This window comes from Rattus rattus, chromosome 10 (genome assembly GCF_011064425.1).
Source record: "Rattus rattus isolate New Zealand chromosome 10, Rrattus_CSIRO_v1, whole genome shotgun sequence".
NCBI classification, from domain to species: Eukaryota; Metazoa; Chordata; class Mammalia; order Rodentia; family Muridae; genus Rattus; species Rattus rattus.
This window is the reverse complement of record NC_046163.1, coordinates 54,221,032-54,242,827: the sequence shown is the minus strand read 5'-3', so window position 1 is coordinate 54,242,827 and position 21,796 is coordinate 54,221,032. Positions and strand designations below refer to the sequence as shown.

The 21,796-nt window shown below is 40.9% G+C and overlaps 1 protein-coding gene across 1 annotated transcript in view; it reads right to left on the bottom strand.

Annotated features, from left to right (window-relative positions):
• Positions 1–20,086, bottom strand: part of Wdr64 (WD repeat domain 64) — a 116,159-nt gene extending 96,073 nt beyond the window's left edge. Inside the window, exons 1-2 of the mRNA XM_032915334.1 lie at positions 19,942–20,086; positions 5,811–5,941 (exon numbers count right to left, since the gene is read on the bottom strand). Coding sequence (XP_032771225.1) covers positions 5,811–5,941; positions 19,942–20,086 — 276 coding nt within the window. The remainder of the gene's footprint in view (positions 1–5,810; positions 5,942–19,941) is intronic.
• Between the last annotated feature and the right edge of the window lie 1,710 nt (positions 20,087–21,796).

The following is a 21,796-nucleotide window of genomic DNA, read 5'->3' as shown; positions in this document are numbered from 1 at the left end:
GAGCATAGGAGTCCTGGGTACCTTTATCATATGTGATTTGAAGCTTGCATTTCCAAAACAACAGTCTTAGTCAGCAAAAATGTAAAACAATTGCTTCGTGCTCACATAGAAATGCATGACCTTCAAATTGAAGAAGTCTGTTGATATTGTCTTAGGTACATAGTTTGGAGACCCAGGGAGATGGAGGGTGCATTGTGAAGGAACTGGAGGAGGGGTAAATATGATCAAAATGCAGTGCATAAAACATTCAAAGAATTAAAAAAATATTATAATTAAATAAAATAAATTCAAACAAGGTATAACCTCCAAATGCAAAGTTAGAGTCTTCTAAGAGATGCGAATGCATACAGTGACTTTATCTTTTCACTGTTTGCTGGTAAAAACCTGACTTTAATGGTCAGGAAGAATTCATTCTACTCTTATTTTGACATTTTCTGTGATGTCCAATAGAAATATAAGCCACATATATAATATTATATCTTATAGTATGTACAAGAAATGTAAAGCCAAAATGAAATCAATTTTGTTAGTGTGTTGAAAACATAATTTCAACATATGCTCAACATTAAAAGTCTCTGTGAAATGTTTTTCATTTTTCATACAATGCTTTTGGAAGCATGCACTTTATATTTACAGCACACCTCAACCTCAGATCACACTTCCAACATTTACAGCCCCATGTGGCAGACGGAAGCTCTTTAGCATGGGGGTCTACAGCACCTAAGGATTCGATTCCCAAGTGGTATCTTTTCCACCACAGTTTTCATGTGGTTTTATTACTCATCACTGAAGATGAGTTCAGTGTTTTGCACTCTTATTCTGAATGTCCTGGTGTGTGTGTGTGTGTGTGTGTGTGTGTGTGTGTGTGTGTGTGTGTGTGTGAACCATCCAACCAGAGAGAATATATCCACACCTAAGCCCACCTGTGCTCAGGGTACTGGGTTTCCTGTCCTTATCTGAAAGGCGCTCTGAAGTTTCATTTAATGTATATTAAGTCCAACTTGCTATAATTAAAGCAACATCAACAATAATTCATAGTTGGCTCCATAGAGACAGGGCATCACTGAACCAAATTCAGTTTAACCGAGGTAAAAATCTCTACCAAAATCAAACTACCACCACCCACAAAAACAAAACAAAACAAACAAACAACAACAACAAACATATCCCAAATTCTAAGGCATCTTAAAAACTTGGCCACAAACACAGGATGAAAATATCAACAGTGCAGCCTCTGCTAAATCATTCTCAGTGAAGGGAGAGCTGCAGGGGGAAAGAGAGAGAGAAGGAGAGGGGAGGGGAACTTGGACAATCAGAAGCCTTCATCTTTGATCCCTGAGCCTTGGTAGGATTTGTATCACTCACCATTTCTATATTCTGCTAGATTATATATTTTCGTACATCCACTGGGTATAGCCAACCTCTCTGCACGTGGCTGTGTGCAGTCAAGGATAGCTATGAATGCAGCCCAACACGCAATTGTAAACTTACCTTCAAACAGGAGAATTTCCCTGCCGTTTTTTGTAACTCCCATTGTGTGGGAAGCTTTATAGATAGCAGTGTCTCTAAATGTCACACGGTTGGCCACATCGGAGCTGCTGCAGTTCGAAGCAGTAGATTTAAAGTGTGTCCTGGGAATTTAAACTCAGACCCCAATGCTTGCTCACTGCTCATATTTCTACTGGACAGCTCAGAGAAGGTCAAGAGAGAAAAGGAACATTTTCCTCCTGACCATCAAAGACAGGTTTTTACTTGCAAACAATGGAAAGAGCAAGAAACCTTTTGATAGAACAATGGAGCAAAAAAAACTAAGTTAAAATCATGTTTTCAGTTCTTGAAAAAAACAAAAGCCAGACATACTGTGGAAACCTGCTGCATGACAGAATCTGTGTGCTAGTCTGTTACTAGCCAAGCTTTGCAGGTATTCACAAGCACTTTGGGGAAGGGTTTCCAATGTGTACAAGGTCTTTGTGCGTTTTATTATCTGAAGCTTTTATGAGATTTGTTACATGGTCATTAAGGGTAGATAAGAACTTTGCCATTAGTGTTTTGAACGTCCTAATGTAGCCGGCTGTCTGGTTCTGCTAAGTCATCTAAGCAGGGTGTGTATCCCAACCCCAGTCGGACCTTTGCTCAGGAAGACAGCTGTAAGGGTGAGAAAAAAGGAGTAAGAGGCATTGAAACTCAGTTACAGGAATGGAAGACTACTGTTTGGTTTGGTTTGGTTTTGCTTTTTGTTTTTGTTTTCCAAGACAGCGAGGGTGTAAATCCTGTCAGCAACCTTCGAACCTTCATTCTTCTCCAGAGAGTCCTCCAAATGAGAGAGGAGCTTTAGGAGACCTTGCTTGAGAATTGCCAAGTACCATTTCCCAGACCTTGTCAATGGAAACTATGCTGTAATACAGGATTGTGTTTTCTCTCTTAAATTGCTAAATGTCTGGTCATCTGTTCTAGAAGCATAAGGGAAACGGAAAGGAAAGAAAAGTGGAAGGAAAAACCAGACTCCTTGCCGAAGGGGTTTGCAACCCATAGGAAGAACAACAATATTAACCAATCAGACCTCCCCCCCCCGCTCCCCGCCGCCCTCCAGAGCTCTCAGAGACTATACCACCATCCAAAGAATACACAGGGATGGACCTATGGTCTTAACTGCATATGTACCAGAGGATGTTCTTGTCCTGCATCAATGGGAGGAGAGGCCCTTGGTCCTGTCAAGGTGGAGAGATAGAAGGGATTGGGTGAGTGGGTTGGGGAGAGCCCTCACTGAAGCAGGGAGGGGGGCATGGGATATCAGGTTTCTGGAAGGGACACTGGGAAAGGGAATAACATTTGAAATGTAAATATATATGAAGATGGTGTCTTGGGATAAGAAAAGCCATCTATCTTGACCTCTAGGTGAAAAACACAGAATGTTTGCTGCAGATAGTAAACTGTCCTTCCATATGAGCAAGTCGATAAATGTCCTATTGTCACAGAATGTCAGACCGTACTGAGGCTGGAAGAAAGCTAGTGTCCTTGGCTGTGGAGGCCTGTTCCTGATCACTTGTCTATTTCAACCCAAAGGATTGTGATTATTAGCCTCCTTTGCTCTGATAGTCAGCCTTCCAGTACCTATTAGTACACAAGCAAACAACTCATGGGAAATAGATTATATCCAGTATACTTCTATAATTACAAAGCTGACACAACACACAAATAGAGGATAATCTAGTATCAATTACAATTATAAAGAGTGTTATTAGAAAACTAAAGTGCTAGAGACCCTTGGTCCTGGGAAGACTCTATGCCCTAGTGTAGGGAAATGCCAGGGTAGGGAGGCTGGAGTGGGTAGGTAAGTGGGTGGGGGAGCACCCTCATAGAAGCAGGGGGAGGAGGGATGGGATAGGGGTTTTCCAGAGGGGAAACTTGGAAAGGGGATAACATTTGAAATGTAAGTAAATAAAATATTCAATAAAAAAAGATATAAAAAAGTAAATGTCAAATAAAAACCAATATTTATAATAATAATAATAATAATAATAATAATAATAATAAACAGGCTCTCTTATCAGTGACTTCCCTTTCATTCTTACTGTTGTGTGTGTATGTGTGTGAGTGTGTGTGAGTGTGTGTGTGAGTGTGTGTGTGAGTGTGTATGTATGTGTGTGTATGTGTGTGAGTGTGTGTGTATCTGTATGTGTAATGTATATGTGTGTGTGTGTGTGTGTGTGTGTGTGGTGTGTGTGTGTGTGTGTGTTTGTGAATGGTGTGTGTGTGTGTGTGGTGTGTGTGTGTGTGTTGTTAAAGAAGGGGTGGCTGCTGGATTTTTATCAACTATCTTTTTTTTTATTTTACTTAATCTTAATGATTTAGAGTCAGCAACCTTCTTCTGAAAAAGGGCAGGGCAGTGAATAGTGAAGGTTCACGGGCCATTAGTGTCCTTTCAAGGCTGTTTGCCTCCTCTAGTGTGTCTCAGTAGTACGTGAAGAGAGTGTGCCGATGATTGAGCCTTGCTGGGCCCCGTGAGCGGATTATAAACCTGACTGTGTGCAGTCATGGCTTTCCTTTGCGGCCTTCTGTTAAGATGATAGCATTGTTCGCCCCCTTGAGTTAGAAGGAATCTACTCATGGCGTTTTAAGACTGAACCATCCCCACTTTTCTACCTGGAAATTTTTGAGTGTTTAATAAACACTATTTAAAACTTTAGCATTTCTATTCATAAATAATATCTGCTTTTTGTTTTCTTTGTTCAACCCTGTTATTTTAGCCTCATAAAATAATTTGGAAGCTGTTCAGTTTTTAGCATATTAGTAAAATATTCACAGGAATTATATTCCTTTAAAGGCCACAGAAGTGCTTTTGTAAGGTAATTAGTAACTTTTGCTAAGTACTAATTTCAGGATTTAGGCTATCTTGTATTACAAATTTCTAAACTGTATTTATTTTATTGGAGTTCTTGATATGCTCTTTTAAGCAAAACATACAGTCAATTTTGTGATGGCCTATATGTAGTTAAACATAAGACGGAACTTTTCCTGAGTGTGGCATTCATCAAAATTCCACTTCCACATATCCATTAGATGCTGTGATTGCCTTGGTAAGAGAGGCAGTCTAATGAGACTTTGCACCCCTCCCTTTGGTTAGTAGTCTATTGAAACAGTTGGCCACAAAGAAAGAAATTTCCCTAGAAATCCCTATTTGGGGAAAGGGAAAAGCTGGGAGGCCTGGTACCAACCAGCAAAAGTGACCAAGTAAACCTTGTCGCTTCTGCCAATGATTTGAACGTTCTGAAAACACACGCACTGACAGTACTGAGAAGAAACATTATATTGTCAAATCCAACCAAGCCACTTAAAATCCTGATTGTTGTCAATGGCACCTGCCACCCAGGAAGTGATTTCACAGTGTTCTCAGGACTAGGTGAACCTCACAGGACAGACTAGGGCTTAGGCAATGACCCATCTGTGATAGGCAGGACCATACCATGGTCATGACTGCTTACTTTAAAGCACCTCTTGTCTTCTACTTAAACTTCATATCAGTGTCCCCAAAGACAGAGTGGGGAGGTGTCACTAGACTCTTTTACTACTCTTTCCAGGGTGACCACTGTGAATAAATCTCAGTTCTCTGTTTTCCATGATCACTTGTCTCTTTAATTAATGTGTGAGAGGTAAGTAGCTGACCCTAGCTTTTTAGGGCTGCAAGAAGGCACGCTTTGATGCCAAAAAACTCTGGTAATGCTGTTCAATGTGATAGTGAAATATTTGAAACCATCATGTTATCTTTTGTCTATGAGATCTATTCAGATATGAGTGAGGCAGATGTTTCAGTTACTTGCATGTTTATAATTCTTGCATCTGCCAATCAGAAAACATTTTCAAGAGCTGGCAGAAGTGACCAAGTAGACCTCGTCACTTCTGCCAATGATTTGAATGCTCTGAAGACACACACGCACTGACAGTACTGGGGAGAAACGTTTCATTGTCAAATTCAACCAAGCCACCTAAAATCCTGATTGTTGTCAATGGCACTGACAGCAGGCAACTCTCTGCGAGTTCAAGACCGGCCTGGTGTACATAATGAATGCCAGGTCAACTGGGGCTACATAGTAAGACCCTGTCTGAAAAAAATACAGACAATATACCTAAATGGCTGCCCATTTTCCTCACTTTCTTGGGGGCCATGACTATGTCTTTATGGCTGTAGACACAGTAATATTCTGTGTACACATTGCAGATTTAGCTTTGGTGGGGGTAACACTTTTAATCGCTTGTTCTGAGCAAAGTCAATAAGACCAGGGTTTTGAGTTATGTGCACACAAAGCAAGTACCTCACACCAGTCGAAATCTGCATCCGGGTTGTTGCAGAGCTTCCTGTAAAAACATTTCACATCTTGATTTTTCACTTCAGGGCCAAAGATTTGCTGTACCGAGGCGTAAAACTTATCGTAATCGATTGCTTCTGCAGTGGGGAAAAGTGAAGGGACATTTCCATCAGATTCCAAGGACAGAGTTTCACATTTTATATTCACTTTCCATCCTAGAGTCTCATTTTGGCTTATAAATTGACTATCACTGTACCTTAAAGATCTTGTATTTATGAACATAACTAGGCCCCAGCTAGAATAGTATTCAATCAGAATAAACAATTTATTTTGGTGTTCAGGGTACTCTTCTGTTTCAGCTATGATAGAAATTCTGTGCATGAATACAAAGATAAGGAAATCACTTTTTCTTGCTATGAAAACATTTACCAGTTCAGTGTTTCTTACAAGTTATCTTAGATCTTTGCACAAAGCAATTATTGGTTATCTGACATTATGTAAACTCTCACACACAGACATATGCAAAGACACACACAGATACACACCCACATAGACACACAACACAAATACACACACAGAAAAACACACATACCATGTAGACACACACACATGCATATACACACCGACACATAGACACATAGATACACATCAGACATACACCATATACTGATACACACACAGACATACACACACACACTCACTTGACTTGAACCTTGATTTTTGCCAAGTTTCTTGATGTGTTTGGATAAGAACACTAAATCTCAAGTCAAGAAAAAGTTAGAGAGAAGGATTCCTCAAGCCATATAGACAAAATCCTATTATTTTGTTAAACTAACAAAAATATATATTGAATAAATTTCTTGCCAAGGCTTAGCTGTGTGTCAGAACTTAGACATTGGGCACAAAATGGGAAATAGGCAATGTTTACTGACAGCTAACATTTTGGGGGAGAGAGAGAGAGAGAGAGAGAGAGAGAGAGAGAGAGAAAGAGAGAGAGAGAGCCAGATTAAATATTATAGAAGTCTAGTCAACTCATTATGACTTTAATTAAAAAGGAGAGTTGAAATTGGACCCAAAGCCCAATTATCTTTGGTTTAGTCTTTTTATAAAAAATATTTATTTATTTTATGTTTATGAGTACACTGTAGCTGTCTTCAGATGCACTAGAAGAGGGCATCAGATTCCATTACAAATGGTTGTAAGCCACCAAGTGGTTGCTGGGAATTGATCTCAGGACTTCTGGGAGAGGAGCCAGTGCTCTTAACCACTGAGCCATCTCTCCAGCCTAGGTTTAGTCTTTTAAGTAGCCATTTATTTCCCAGCTGTTGTGATCTCTGTTAGCATTAGTAATCCTTTGGAGTATATAAGCAGAGCCTAACCTTCACTTACCCAAAAGTTAAAAATGTTATTAGATGACATCCGAGGCCCAGAGATTGCTCAACTTTCTTTTAACCACCTACCTGATGTTCCATTGATGTATTTAAAAGGTAGCTTGACTTATGGTTTTCTTGTTCTGTAACTACAAGCCTTCATGAAACTGTTATATTGAAACACAGTATTTGGAATAACCTAAAGCTTTCTCCAAAGCTCATGGTTACTTTCTCCCCAGGTCATTTGGCTCTAGAAGGAACTATTTATTATTCTCTTTAATATGAGAGATTTATCCTAGAGATGGCTCAACATATCTAAGCTAGTAAATGCAATAAGTCACATAAATGGACTTACTGACAAAAGTCTCCTGATTCTCTTAGATGAAGAAAAGGTTTTTTTTTTTAAAAATCCAACATGCTTTCATGACAAAGGTCTTGGAGGGACCTTCAGTGTAAAAGTGCTATATATGACAAACCTATAGCCAATGTCACCCCACATGGAAGAAAACCCAGAAGCAGTTCCACTAATTAGGAATGAGGAAAACCTGGAAGCAATCCCACTAATTAGGAATGAGACAGGGCTGTGTACTAGCAAAATGCAGTGAGTAATATCTAGAGATATAAAGACAAAAGAAGGAGATTAAAGTGATATGAGTAGGAAAAGAGGTAGTCTATTTGTCCTTATTTGTGGATAATATACATAAGTGATTGCAAAATGTTTACTAGAAAACATCTTTTATAAAAAGTGTCAGGAAACAAAATCAACTTACAAAAATTAGTAGCCTATCTCTATAACCAATAATGAACATGATAAGAAAGAGATCACAGAAACACTCCCATTTGTAATGGCCTCACAAACCTAATAATGAGGTAAAAGACTTCCAAATGAAAAAGACTGAAGAAGACACAAGAAGTTGGAAAGACCTCTCGTGCTCATTGTTTGGTAGAATTCAGATGAAAATGACCATTCTACCAAAATAAATGTACAGATTCAACACGATCCCAATCAAAATCCCCACAACATTCTTCACAGAGATAGAATTACCCACTCTTAAAATCATATGGAGGCACCAAATAACTGGACAAACAAAGCAATTCTGAACAAAAAGAACAGTACTGCATGGGTTATCGTGCCAGAGTGCAAACTATATTACAGAGCTATAGTAATACAAACAGTATCATTCTGGCACCAGTGTAGACGTGTAGACTAATGGAATACAATTAATGACCCAAACATGAGTTCATATAACTACAACCCTCTGATCTTTTACAAAGATGTCAATGATACATACTGGGAGAAAGCACCTTCACAAAGTTGTTCTGGGAAAAGTGGATGTTCCCAACCAGAAGAATGAAAGTAAACATATTTATAGCCAACGTCACCCTAGCAAAACTAACTTCAAATGGATCAAATATCTAGATGTGAAACCTGAAATACTGAAACTGCTAGAAGGAAACACAGGCAGCACCCTACAAGATACAGTTGCGGGAGTCGGGGTTGTTTAATAGAATTCAATTTACTCAGGATTGTGCCCAACAATTGACGAACAGTAACTTCATAAAACCAGAAAGCTATACTAAAAAGGAAACAGTCAATTGAGTGAAGAAGGCCCACAAATAGGGAAGAATTTGGTCAGCTACACATCTAACGGAGAATTAATATTCAGAATATACAAAGAACTCAAAAAACAAAGAAGCGAGTAAATAAATAGCTCAATTTAAAAAAAATGGGCTATGGATCTGAACAGAGAGTTCTCAAAAAAAGAAATAAAAATTACTAAGAAATATTTTTAAAAAACTGTTCAACATCTGTAGCAATCACAGAAATGAAAGTTCTGTGAAATGAAAATTGAAAATGAAAATGAAAACTACTTTGAAATTTCATCTCACTCCAGTCAGAATGGCTAAGATCAAGAAAACAACTGGCAACAAGTGCTGGTGAAGATCTGGGGAAAGGGAGACCTCATTGGCTATTGGTAGGCTTGCAAACTGACAAAGCCACTATGGAAATCAATGTGGGGAAGTATAAACAAACAAACAAACAAACAAACAAACAAAAGAAAACCACCATGTGACCCAGATATACCACGCCTTGCCCTATACCCAAAGGATTCAAAATCTACTTTACAGTGCCTTGTTCAGCCATGTTTGTTGTCTCTCTATCCCCCAAAGCTAGGAAGTAGAAACAACCAAAAATAGCAGCTCTCTGCTCCCAGAACCCGTGGGAGAGAGACCTCACCGCCTGGTCAGGTGGGCACTCCTGAGGCTGCAGAGCAGAAGAGACCACCAACACTCCCCACCCCTGCCCACATCCCTGGCCCAAGAGGAAACTGTATAAGGCCTCTGGGCTCCCGTGGGAGAGGGCCCAGGAGCGGCAGGAGCCCTGCCTGAGACACCGCCGGAACCTGAAGGAAACAGACCGGATAAACAGTTCTCTGCACCCAAATCCCGTGGGAGGGAGAGCTAAACCTTCAGAGAGGCAGACACACCTGCGAAACCAGAAGAGACTGCTCTCTGCACACATTACTGATTCCAGAGGAAAACATCAAAATCCATCTGGAACCCTGGTGCACGGAGGCTCCCGGAAGGTGCGGAGCAGATCTTCCTGGTTGCTGCCACCGCGGAGAGCCCGTGGGCAGCACCCCGCGAGCGAACTTGAGCCTCGGGACCACAGGTAAGACCAACTTTTCTGCTGCAAGTGACCTGCCTGGTGAACTCAAGACACAGGCCCACAGGAACAGCTGAAGACCTGTAGAGGGACAAAACTACACACACGAAAGCAGAACACTCTGTCCCCATAACTGGCTGAAAGAAAACAGTAAAACAGGTCTACAGCACTCCTGACACACAGGCTTATAGGACAGTCTAGCCACTGTCAGAAATAGCAGAACAAAGTAACACTAGAGATAATCTGATGGCGAGAGGCAAGCGCAGGAACCCAAGCAACAGAAACCAAGATTACATGACATCATCGGAGCCCAATTCTCCCACCAAAACAAACATGGAATATCCAAACACACCAGAAAAGCAAGATCTAGTTTCAAAATCATATTTGATCATGATGCTGGAGGACTTCAAGAAAGACGTGAAGAACTCCTTAGAGAACAAGTAGAAGCCTACAGAGAGGAATCAAGCAAAAATCCCTGAAAGAATTCCAGGAAAACACAATCAAACAGTTGAAGGAATTAAAAATGGAAATAGAAGCAATCAAGAAAGAACACATGGAAATAACCCTGGATATAGAAAACCAAAAGAAGAGACAAGGAGCTGTAGATACAAGCTTCACCAACAGAATACAAGAGATGGAAGAGAGAATCTCAGGAGCAGAAGATTCCATAGAAATCATTGACTCAACTGTCAAAGATAATGTAAAGCGGAAAAAGCTACTGGTCCAAAACATACAGGAAATCCAGGACTCAATGAGAAGATCAAACCTAAGGATAATAGGTATAGAAGAGAGTGAAGACTCCCAGCTCAAAGGACCAGTAAATATCTTCAACAAAATCATAGAAGAAAACTTCCCTAACCTAAAAAAAGAGATACCCATAGGCATACAAGAAGCCTACAGAACTCCAAATAGATTGGACCAGAAAAGAAACACCTCCCGTCACATAATAATCAAAACACCAAACGCACAAAATAAAGAAAGAATATTAAAAGCAGTAAGGGAAAAAGGTCAAGTAACATAATAAAGGCAGACCTATCAGAATCACACCAGACTTTTCGCCAGAAACTATGAAGGCCAGAAGATCCTGGACTGATGTCATACAGACCCTAAGAGAACACAAATGCCAGCCCAGGCTACTGTATCCTGCAAAACTCTCAATTAACATAGATGGAGAAACCAAGATCTTCCATGACAAAACCAAATTTACACAATATCTTTCTACAAATCCAGCACTACAAAGGATAATAAATGGTAAAGCCCAACATAAGGAGGCAACCTATACCCTAGAAGAGGCAAGAAACTAATCATCTTGGCAACAAAACAAAGAGAAGAATAGCACACAAACATAACCTCACATCCAAATATGAATATAACAGGAAGCAATAATCACTATTCTTAATATCTCTCAACATCAATGGCCTCAACTCCCAATAAAAAAGACATAGATTAACAAACTGGATACATTAACGAGGACCCTGCATTCTGCTGCCTACAGGAAACACACCTCAGAGACAAAGACAGACACTACCTCAGAGTGAAAGGCTGGGAAACAACTTTCCAAGCAAATGGTCAGAAGAAGCAAGCTGGAGTAGCCATTCTAATATCAAATAAAATCAATTTTAAACTAAAAGTCATCAAAAAAGATAAGGAAGGACACTTTATATTCACCAAAGGAAAAATCCACCAAGATGAACTCTCAATCCTTAATATCTATGCCCCAAATACAAGGGCACCTACATACGTAAAAAGAAACCTTACTAAAGCTCAAAACACACATTGCACCTCACACAATAATAGTAGGAGATTTCAACACCCCCTCTCATCAATGGACAGATCATGGAAACAGAAATTAAACAGAGGCGTAGACAGACTAAGAAGTCATGAGCCAAATGGACTTAACGGATATTTATAGAACGTTCTACCCTAAAGCAAAAGGATATACCTTCTTCTCAGCTCCTCATGGTACTTTCTCCAAAATTGACCATATAATTGGTCAAAAAACTGGCCTCAACAGGTACAGAAAGATAGAAATAATCCCATGCGTGCTATCGGACCACCACGGCCTAAAGCTGGTCTTCAATAACAATAAGGGAAGAATGCTCACATATACGTGGAAATTGAACAATGCTCTACTCAATGATAACCTGGTCAAGGAAGAAATAAAGAAAGAAATTAAAAACTTTTTAGAATTTAATGAAAATGAAGGTACAACATACCCAAACTTATGGGACACAATGAAAGCTGTGCTAAGAGGAAAACTCATAGCGCTGAGTGCCTGCAGAAAGAAACAGGAAAGAGCATATGTCAGCAGCTTGACAGCACACCTAAAAGCTCTAGAACAAAAAAAAGAAGCAAATACACCCAGGAGGAGTAGAAGGCAGGAAATAATCAAACTCAGAGCTGAAATCAACCAAGTAGAAACAAAAGGACCATAGAAAGAATCAACAGAACCAAAAGTTGGTTCTTTGAGAAAATCAACAAGATAGATAAACCCTAGCCAGAGTAACGAGAGGACACAGAGAGTGTGTCCAAATTAACAAAATCAGAAATGAAAAGGAGACATAACTACAGATTCAGAGGAAATTCAAAAAATCATCAGATCTTACTATAAAAGCCTATATTCAACAAAACTTGAAAATCTACAGGAAATGGACAATTTCCTAGACAGATACCAGGTACCGAAGTTAAATCAGGAACAGATAAACCAGTTAAACAACCCCATAACTCCTAAGGAAATAGAAGCAGTCATTAAAGGTCTCCCAACCAAAAAGAGCCCAGGTCCAGACGGGTTTAGTGCAGAATTCTATCAGACCTTCATAGAAGACCTCATACCAATATTATCCAAACTATTCCACAAAATTGAAACAGATGGAGCACTACCAATTCCTTCTATGAAGCCACAATTACTCTTATACCTAAACCACACAAAGACCCAACAAAGAAAGAGAACTTCAGACCAATTTCCCTTATGAACATCGACGCAAAAAAATACTCAACAAAATTCTGGCAAACCGAATCCAAGAGCACATCAAAACAATCATCCACCATGATCAAGTAGGCTTCATCCCAGGCATGCAGGATGGTTTAATATCGGAAAACCATCAACGTGATCCATTATATAAACAAACTGAAAGAACAAAACCACATGATCATTTCATTAGATGCTGAGAAAGCATTTGACAAAATTCAACACCCCTTCATGATAAAAAGTCCTGGAAAGAATAGGAATTCAAGGCCCATACCTAAACATAGTAAAAGCCATATACAACAAACCAGTGGCTAACATTAAACTAAATGGAAAGAAACTTGAAGCCATCCCACTAAAATCAGGGACTAGGCTGCCCACTCTCTCCCTGCTTATTCAATATAGTTCTTGAAGTTCTAGCCAGAGCAATCAGACAACAAAAGGAGGTCAAGGGGATACAGATCGGAAAAGAAGAAGTCAAAATTTCACTATTTGCAGATGATATGATAGTATATTTAAGTGATCCCAAAAGTTCCACCAGAGAACTACTAAAGCTGATAAACAACTTCAGCAAAGTGGCTGGGTATAAAATTAACTCAAATAAATCAGTTGCCTTCCTCTATACAAAAGAGAAACAAGCCGAGAAAGAAATTAGGGAAACGACACCCTTCATAATAGACCCAAATAATATAAAGTATCTCGGTGTGACTTTAACCAAGCAAGTAAAAGATCTGTACAATAAGAACTTCAAGACACTGAAGAAAGAAATTGAAGAAGACCTCAGAAGATGGAAAGATCTCCCATGCTCATGGATTGGCAGGATTAATATAGTAAAAATGGCCATTTTACCAAAAGTGATCTACAGATTCAATGCAATCCCCATCAAAATACCAATCCAATTCTTCAAAGAGTTAGACAGAACAATTTGCAAATTCATCTGGAATAACAAAAAAACCCAGGATAGCTAAAACTATCCTCAACAATAAAAGGACTTCAGGGGAATCACTATCCCTGAACTCAAGCAGTATTACAGAGCAATAGTGATAAAAACTGCATGGTATTGGTACAGAGACAGACAGATAGACCAATGGAACAGAATTGAAGACCCAGAAATGAACCCACACCTATGGTCACTTGATTTTTGACAAAGGAGCCAAATCCATCCAATGGAAAAAAGATAGCATTTTCAGCAAATGGTGCTGGTTCAACTGGAGGTCAACATGTAGAAGAATGCAGATCGATCCATGCTTATCACCCTGTACAAAGCTTAAGTCCAAGTGGATCAAGGACCTCCACATCAAACCAGACACACTCAAACTAATAGAAGAAAAACTAGTGAAGCATCTCGAACACATGGGCACTGGAAAAAATTTCCGGAACAAAACACCAATGGCTTATGCTCTAAGATCAAGAATCGACAAATGGGATCTCATAAAACTGCAAAGCTTCTGTAAAGCAAAGGACACTGTGGTTAGGACAAAAGGCAACCAACAGATTGGGAAAAGATCTTTACCAATCCTACAACAGATAGAGGCCTTATATCCAAAATATACAAAGAACTCAAAAAGTTAGACCGCAGGGAGACAAGTAACCCTATTAAAAAATGGGGTTCAGAGCTAAACAAAGAATTCACAGCTGAGGAATGCCGAATGGTGGAGAAACACCTAAAGAAATGTTCAACATCTTTAGTCATCAGGGAAATGCAAATCAAAACAACCCTGAGATTTCACCTCACACCAGTGAGAATGGCTAAGATCAAAAACTCAGGTGACAGCAAATGCTGGCGAGGATGCGGAGAAAGAGGAACACTCCTCCATTGTTGGTGGGATTGCAGACTGGTACAACCATTCTGGAAATCAGTCTGGAGGTTCCTCAGAAAATTGGACATTGAACTGCCTGAGGATCCAGCTATACCTCTCTTGGGCATATACCCAAAAGATGCCCTAACATATAAAAAAGACACGTGCTCCACTATGTTCATCGCAGCCTTATTTATAATAGCCAGAAGCTGGAAAGAACCAGATGCCCTTCAACAGAGGAATGGATACAGAAAATGGTACATCTACACAATGGAATATTACTCAGCTATCAAAACAACAACTTTATGAAATTGTAGGCAAATGGTTGGAACTAGAAAATATCATCCTGAGTGAGCTAACCCAATCACAGAAAGACATACATGGTATGCACTCATTGATAAGTGGCTATTAGCCCAAATGCTTGAATTACCATAGATGCCTAGAACAAATGAAACTCAAGACGGATGATCAAAATGTGAAGGCTTCACTCCTTCTTTAAAAGGGGAACAAGAATACCCTTGGCAGGGAAGAGAGAGGCAAAGATTAAAACAGAGACTGAAGGGACACCCATTCAGAGCCTGCCCTACATGTGGCCCATATATATACAGCCACCCAATTAGACAAGATGGATGAAGCAAAGAAGTGCAGAAGTGTAGATCGCTCCTGAGAGACACAGCCAGAATACAGCAAATACATAGGTGAATGCCAGCAGCAAACCACTGAACTGAGAATAGGACCCCCTGTTGAAGGAATCAGAGAAAGAACTGGAAGAGCTTGAAGGGGCTGAGACCCCATATGTACAACAATGCCAAGCAACCAGAGCTTCCATGGACTAAGCCATGGACTATACATGGACTGACCCTGGACTCTGACCTCATAGGTAGCAATGAATATCCTAGTAAGAGCACCAGTGGAAGGGGAAGCCCTGGGTCCTGCTAAGACTGAACCCCCAGTGAACTAGACTGTTGGGGGGAGGGCGGCAATGGGGGGAGGGTGGGGAGGGGAACACCCATAAGGAAGGGGAGGGGGGAGGGGGATGTTTGCCCGGAACCCGGGAAAGGGAATAACACTCGAAATGTATATAAGAAATATTCAAGTTAATAAAAAAAAAAGAAAGAAAGAAACAACCAAAATGCCTATCAGCTGGTGAGTGAATAAAGAAAATGTTGTGCAAACACATACATGAACATGTGCACAGATACATGCACATGCAATGGAATTGTACTCAGTTGTAAAGAAAAATGAAATGATGAGATGTGTTGTAGTTAAATGGATGTTGCTGGAAAATATAGCAAGTGAAAAGATTCCACCCAGGAATACAAATGCATAATGTTGTCTTTTATTTGTAGATTCTAGCTCTGAACTGGAGTACGTAATCTGAAGTATCTGAGGAAGCCAGGAAAGTAGAAAGAAAGATGCATAGATGGGGAAGAGGAGGCTCTGGAAATGGAACAGTGGGGAAAATGGGAGGGGCTTTAAAATTGGGAGGGGAGGAGAAATAGAGAAGGAGAGATAAATAGAATTAGGGATTTTTAAAACTCCACAGGATGATACTATTTTCTAAATTTATTTTAAATGTATATGTGTGTGCATATGCATATTTTTTTGTTGTTTATTCAAAGGAGCTATAATGCTCTCCACAAGAGACGTGCACTTTCTAACAAAACCTCTAGTGCCTGCTATGGGAAACCTCCTTCACGTTGTTGGTCTGAAGAATACAACCGTCTCCCCAAACATTAAACAAGCAAAACAAACAAACAACTATTTACTGAAGACAACACACACTTTGGAAACAGAACTTGGAAGAGTTGAGCTGGACCTGACCTGGAAGCCTTCTTTGGCTCTCACACAATCAGAAGATGCTACATGAGCTGTTAAGGGTAGAGGAGTACTCAGCCGTTCTACTCAGCTGTAGAGCCTATGAACCACGACAATGACTGGACCAGCATGGTATCCCCAGTGATGTAATAGTGGGTCAACTACCTTGGGGGTAACCAACAGCTGTGTAATTAAACTTAAGGCCCATTCAACACACCACACCACACAACACACACACATACACACACACATGCACACACACACACACAGCCATTTGGCGATGTCCAAGACATTATTGTCACAGCCAAGGATGAGTGTGCTGCCAACATCTAGAGCCCCAAGGATGCTGATGAACACCCCACAACGTGCATGGCTGCCCCACTTGCCTTCACACACGGAACAAAGAATTATTTAGTTCAAAAGTCAAGAACGTCATGGCTGAGAAGCCTTGGTGTAAAAATGACATTCACCTGGTTTCAAAACTTGGCAAATGTTTTATCTACCCTATTAGCCCTATGGGGGGGGGATGTTTATGTAGCTATTTTAAAGACACATGTTCTATCTGGAATGTACCTGAATGGGGGGGGGTAGCATTTGGTCACAGGGTAATCTGAATTCGGCTAGGTCACTGGTAAGATCTAAGAATAATGTAACCAGGACAAATCTCTGTAGTCTACTTAGCATCCCTTTGAGGCTAAAACCTCTCCATTAAAACATTCTCTCCAATCTTAGCTCCTTACCTACTGTAAAGAGTTAACTCTTATCTTCCAATATCTATTAATCAATACAAACATTTGGATCATATTAGCAGTTTGGTGCAAGTTAGGATTACATATTTCCCTTTTTCTTCAATCCTTAAACCTTGTCCCTGAGACGCAGAAGGCCATTTGTCTAGCAGGCTAGTTTTTATCTAATCTAAAAACTCCTGAAGCAGGAACTTTGCACCACAGATCTGGGATTGCAAGCTTTTGGGGAAAAAGCAAGGCTAACTTCTTTGTTTAACACGTGTTTAAGGAGAGCCTCCCGACACCAGGCTCTGAGCTGGCCTTATCTTTACAAAACCTTCAAAACACTTACAGGTCAGTGGTCAAGCACAGATGCGTATTAACCTCAGCAGCCTAAATAAAGCAGGTAAATTCCTGGAGGCAAACAATAAACGCAGTAACAGTGTTGAGGATGGCTCTGCTTGGGGGAAATGTGGGAGTTTGTAAAAAGGTCATATTCTATTTTCTTGAAAAATTGAAAGATGAGAGAGGGACTGGAGAGATATCCAAATCAGGAGAATGGCATATTAGCCATTAAAAGTATGGCAAAGGAAACAATTTAATAGCTGTGGACGTAAATCACAGTTCTTACCTCAGAGGGAATAAAAGTTTTTGATCCATGTATGAGTGAGCCTAGCTTGGGAATAGATTTAAGTTGCCCAGAATAACATATTCCAATATGGACAAGGTTAGCTTTCATAGTCACACAACAACACAACAACAACAACAACAACAACAACAACAACAACAACAGAAAGGTCATGACTCAAGGCATTTTCCAACCCATTGAAAGGAATCTCAAAGCAGGCAGAGGTCTGCTGCTGCAGGCTTAGGGCTTTCTAATGACACTCTTAGCTTCGGATTTGGTGAAAGTTGGTGGCCTACTAATACACCCCAAAGGGTTTGTGTGATAGATCAGAGGGCACTAAGTCAGGACTGGGTGGTGACAAAGCTCTAATTAGTCAATTTTTAATATAGATTTGCCTTTTTTTTTTTTTCTGAAAACTTCAGCTCAGGCATGAGGATGTAGTTCACTTGCTACAGTTGCAGTTTACAAAGTAAATAAGTAAACATTTTTATAAAAGCTATGACATATATATTTAGAAATGTTGAAAAGTGCCTGGCAGGATTGAAGGTTGAGGCGGTGACTCACGGTCACCAAGATGGCTTGTACGGCTTCTAAGGAGAGTTAGTAAACCAGGAATGTGGCAGAGGCAGAGGAAAAACTCTCTGTAGAAATATATCAGAAGGAATAAGTCTGGATGGAAGACTTCGGTAGGTGTTATAATAATCTGAGAGAACAATGGTTACATATTCAAAAGTAATACTAAATACATGGCTATGAGACTAGGCAGCTGGCATTCATGCCATAAGACTTGGGCAAGAACACACTAGGCAAAAACAAACAAACAACAAACAAACAAATCTCAGGACGAAAGAAAAAAGAAAAGCAGAATGAGAAACGAACAAAACGAGAAGAGTGTCAACATAGACAGACACCCAGGAGGAGGATTGGGGGAGGGAAGGAGGAGAGGGAGGAGCTTCGCAGAGGCCAGCCTTCCTGCAGTGAAATGGTCACATGGGCGGAAACGGGGTAACAAAGCCAGACCTGGTGGTGCACACCTGGCATCCGAGCGCTGTACAGGCGGGCGGTGGAGGATATCAAGTTTCAGGCCAGCCTGGGCTACATAGTGAGATCCTGTCTAGATGAAAGAAGAGAAAAAAAAAAGAAAGACAACTTACTGAACTTGTCAACAGTATTAGGTGTTGAGTATATTTTCAACAAAAAACGAAGGAAGTCGGCCTGCAGTGGATGAGAAGAAAGGCAGAGATGCTGTGGGGGAAATTTATCAGAAAAGCAAACAAGAGACATGGAGGGGTAGCTTAAGGGAAGAGCATCAAGGACGAGACGCCAGCGTATATTTTTAGATTCAAAGGACAAAGCTGATGGAAAAAGAGACTTCTGAGGTTGTTGCTGCAAATTGACAGTATTGGAGAGGAGGGCAGGAGTGCTGCTTCAGGGAGTACTGGGCCAGAGGAAAAGGGAGAGTGAACAAACTCTAGGCTCTGTGCCTGGCTCTCTCCTAGGGTAGGAAACTTGGCTGAGAGGAGCAGAAGCCCCATCAAGGATTCAAAACCATGGCGAGAGTTGGGAGAATCAATTGTAGCAAGAGGTAAAACAAGCTGACTGGAGGGAAATGAAAGCTTTGTTGAGCACTTTATGGAGAGCTCAGCCAAGATCTGGAGAATATCCAGAAAGATCTGAAACCCTCTGACGCTTGGCCTGGGAAGGTGACTCCTCTCTACCTCCCACTGTCTTCACAAGCAAAGTGGACTGCATTTTATCACAGTTCTAGTGAGCCGGGTAACACAGAGACAGAGGGCCTCCCATGTGGCCACTATGCTGTACCGAGTCTCAGGTGGGCCAGTGGCTGACCGTGTGTGCAGTAGAAGCCCTTAATGCTATTTAATCCAACTCTTTGTATTACAGATAAATACAAAAGGCTTCCTTGCATCTAGCTAAGTATGTCGGGGACAGAGGAGGAACTCAGTGTCTTGGGTTTTAAACTAAACTGCCTTCCTCCGATGACCTAATCAACAAATCCAGATGGACTTCTCCGTAACCATCCATCTTACCTTTTTTTTTTTGTTTGTTTGTTTGTTTTTTCGGAGCTGGGGACCAAACCCAGGGCCTTGCACTTGCTAAGCAAGCGCTCTACCACTGAGCTAAATCCCCAACCCCCCCATCTTACCTTCTTTGGGGATAAACAGGCCTGCTCTTTCTTCCTTTTTCTGGATTGTGGTATGTTCAACCAGTTTATTGAAATCAACCAAGGACGCTTTGAAGTTGTTGATCTGCAGTGCAAGGTTGAACCGCTTCTCATCCCTGGCATCCATACAGATAGAAGGGGTCTCTTATTTCTGCACGGAGGAGGAAATAATACTGCAAATTTGCTAATGCGGAAAAGCTTCTAGTTCTTATAACGTGTCTCTGCCATCTCAACGTTTGCCCTAGGTCTCATTCTTCTGGTTTTTTTTTATCCCCGTCTGATAGGAACAAGGAGTAAGAGCTGTTCCTAGGAGGGTTAGCAGGAGGAAAGCTGAGGCCTGCTGCATTTCATAGAGGCAGGGGTGATAGTGAAGGGTCCTGACCTCACAATGTCAGCATTGGCCATCATGTGGCCTTCACTAGGTCACAGTATCTCTGTAAGTCCCTCAGCAGATTGGGATCCACCTCCCGCAGGGTGTGTGTGTGTGTTCATCCATTGAGAAAATGGAAGGATAAAGGAAGGAAACTAGGTTTTACTTTCCTTGGAATGAATGTCTCTTCTCCCTCCCAGTCTCCTGTCTTCTTCATGGTACTACAGAGAGTTACGTTCACATTTTCCCATAGCTCTCCTGGATAGGGAAAGTTGAACCTGTGAGGATGAAAGTGTATTTCATCACCTGTCTTCCTTGGCACCAATAAAGCTATTTTTAGAAGTTGTGGGGAATAAGAACGTTTCTTTTTCCTCTTTATGCATTTACCTTGAGCTAAAAAAACCAAAAGGAGCCAAGGATAAGGAAGGTGTCCTTGTGAGGAGAGCTTTTCAAGAGGAACCAGTTGAAGAAGAAGAGGCCTTTCTGTTTGTCTCTTCCATTAATGCTAGCATCTAGCGCCACTGAGTCCAAATGCTTACTTCTGATTTAAGTTGTGTGTATGTGTGTGTGTGTGTGTGTGTGTGTGTGTGTGTGTGCGCGCGCATGTGTGTGTGTGCATTCTAGTGCATGCTACTGTAAAAGTTTGCTGCTATGTGTGCACAAGGCACAAGGAGGCCTGAGGATGAAATTGCACATTTTCATAATCGTTCTGTACCTTCACTTTTGATGTCAGATCTCTCTGAATCCTGAGGCTGTATTGACTGTATTTGGTGGCCAACAAGCCCTCTCCACATTCCCAGCTCCAGTATTCCAGGTGTCTAACCTACAGTGCCTATCTTCTAACATGGGTACTGGGAATTGAACTCAGGACTTCCGTAGGAGCAGTCAATGCTCTTAACCACTGAGCCATCTCTCCAGCCCCAGTGCCTATCTTCTAACATGGGTGCTGGGGATCTCAATTCAGGTCCTTACATTCGTGCAGCAAACACTTCATCAACTGAGGTATGTCTCCAGCCCCCAACCCCTCTCCTACATCCCAGTGTTTTAGAAAAGTCTATTCTGTCTGTCTACTAACAGTCAATTTATGAAAACGTGAGAAAGATGGAGTCCCTTTTCCTTGGATAGTGCATCTTTTCAATCATCTTGCGCAATCCCGAGTTCAGAATTGAAGCAGATGGCATTAGGGGGCACGTCTGTGGTGAGCACCGGGTGTCCGTCCTTTGATTCATCTCTGACCGTGAACTTTTAGGGGAGTAAATTTCTATAAACATGCTACATGGAGAATCTCTTCACTCTATTTATTCTTTCTTTCTTTTCTCTTTTATAGCTTTCCAAATACTACTTGGCAACATCTGGGAACTATCTTTCCTCCAATCCTCATCCATTCATTCGGTTTGAATGACCCAAGCAGGAGATCGCAGAGGTGCCAAAGATATGTGGACTGGATGTGGGCTTTTTACAATCAAA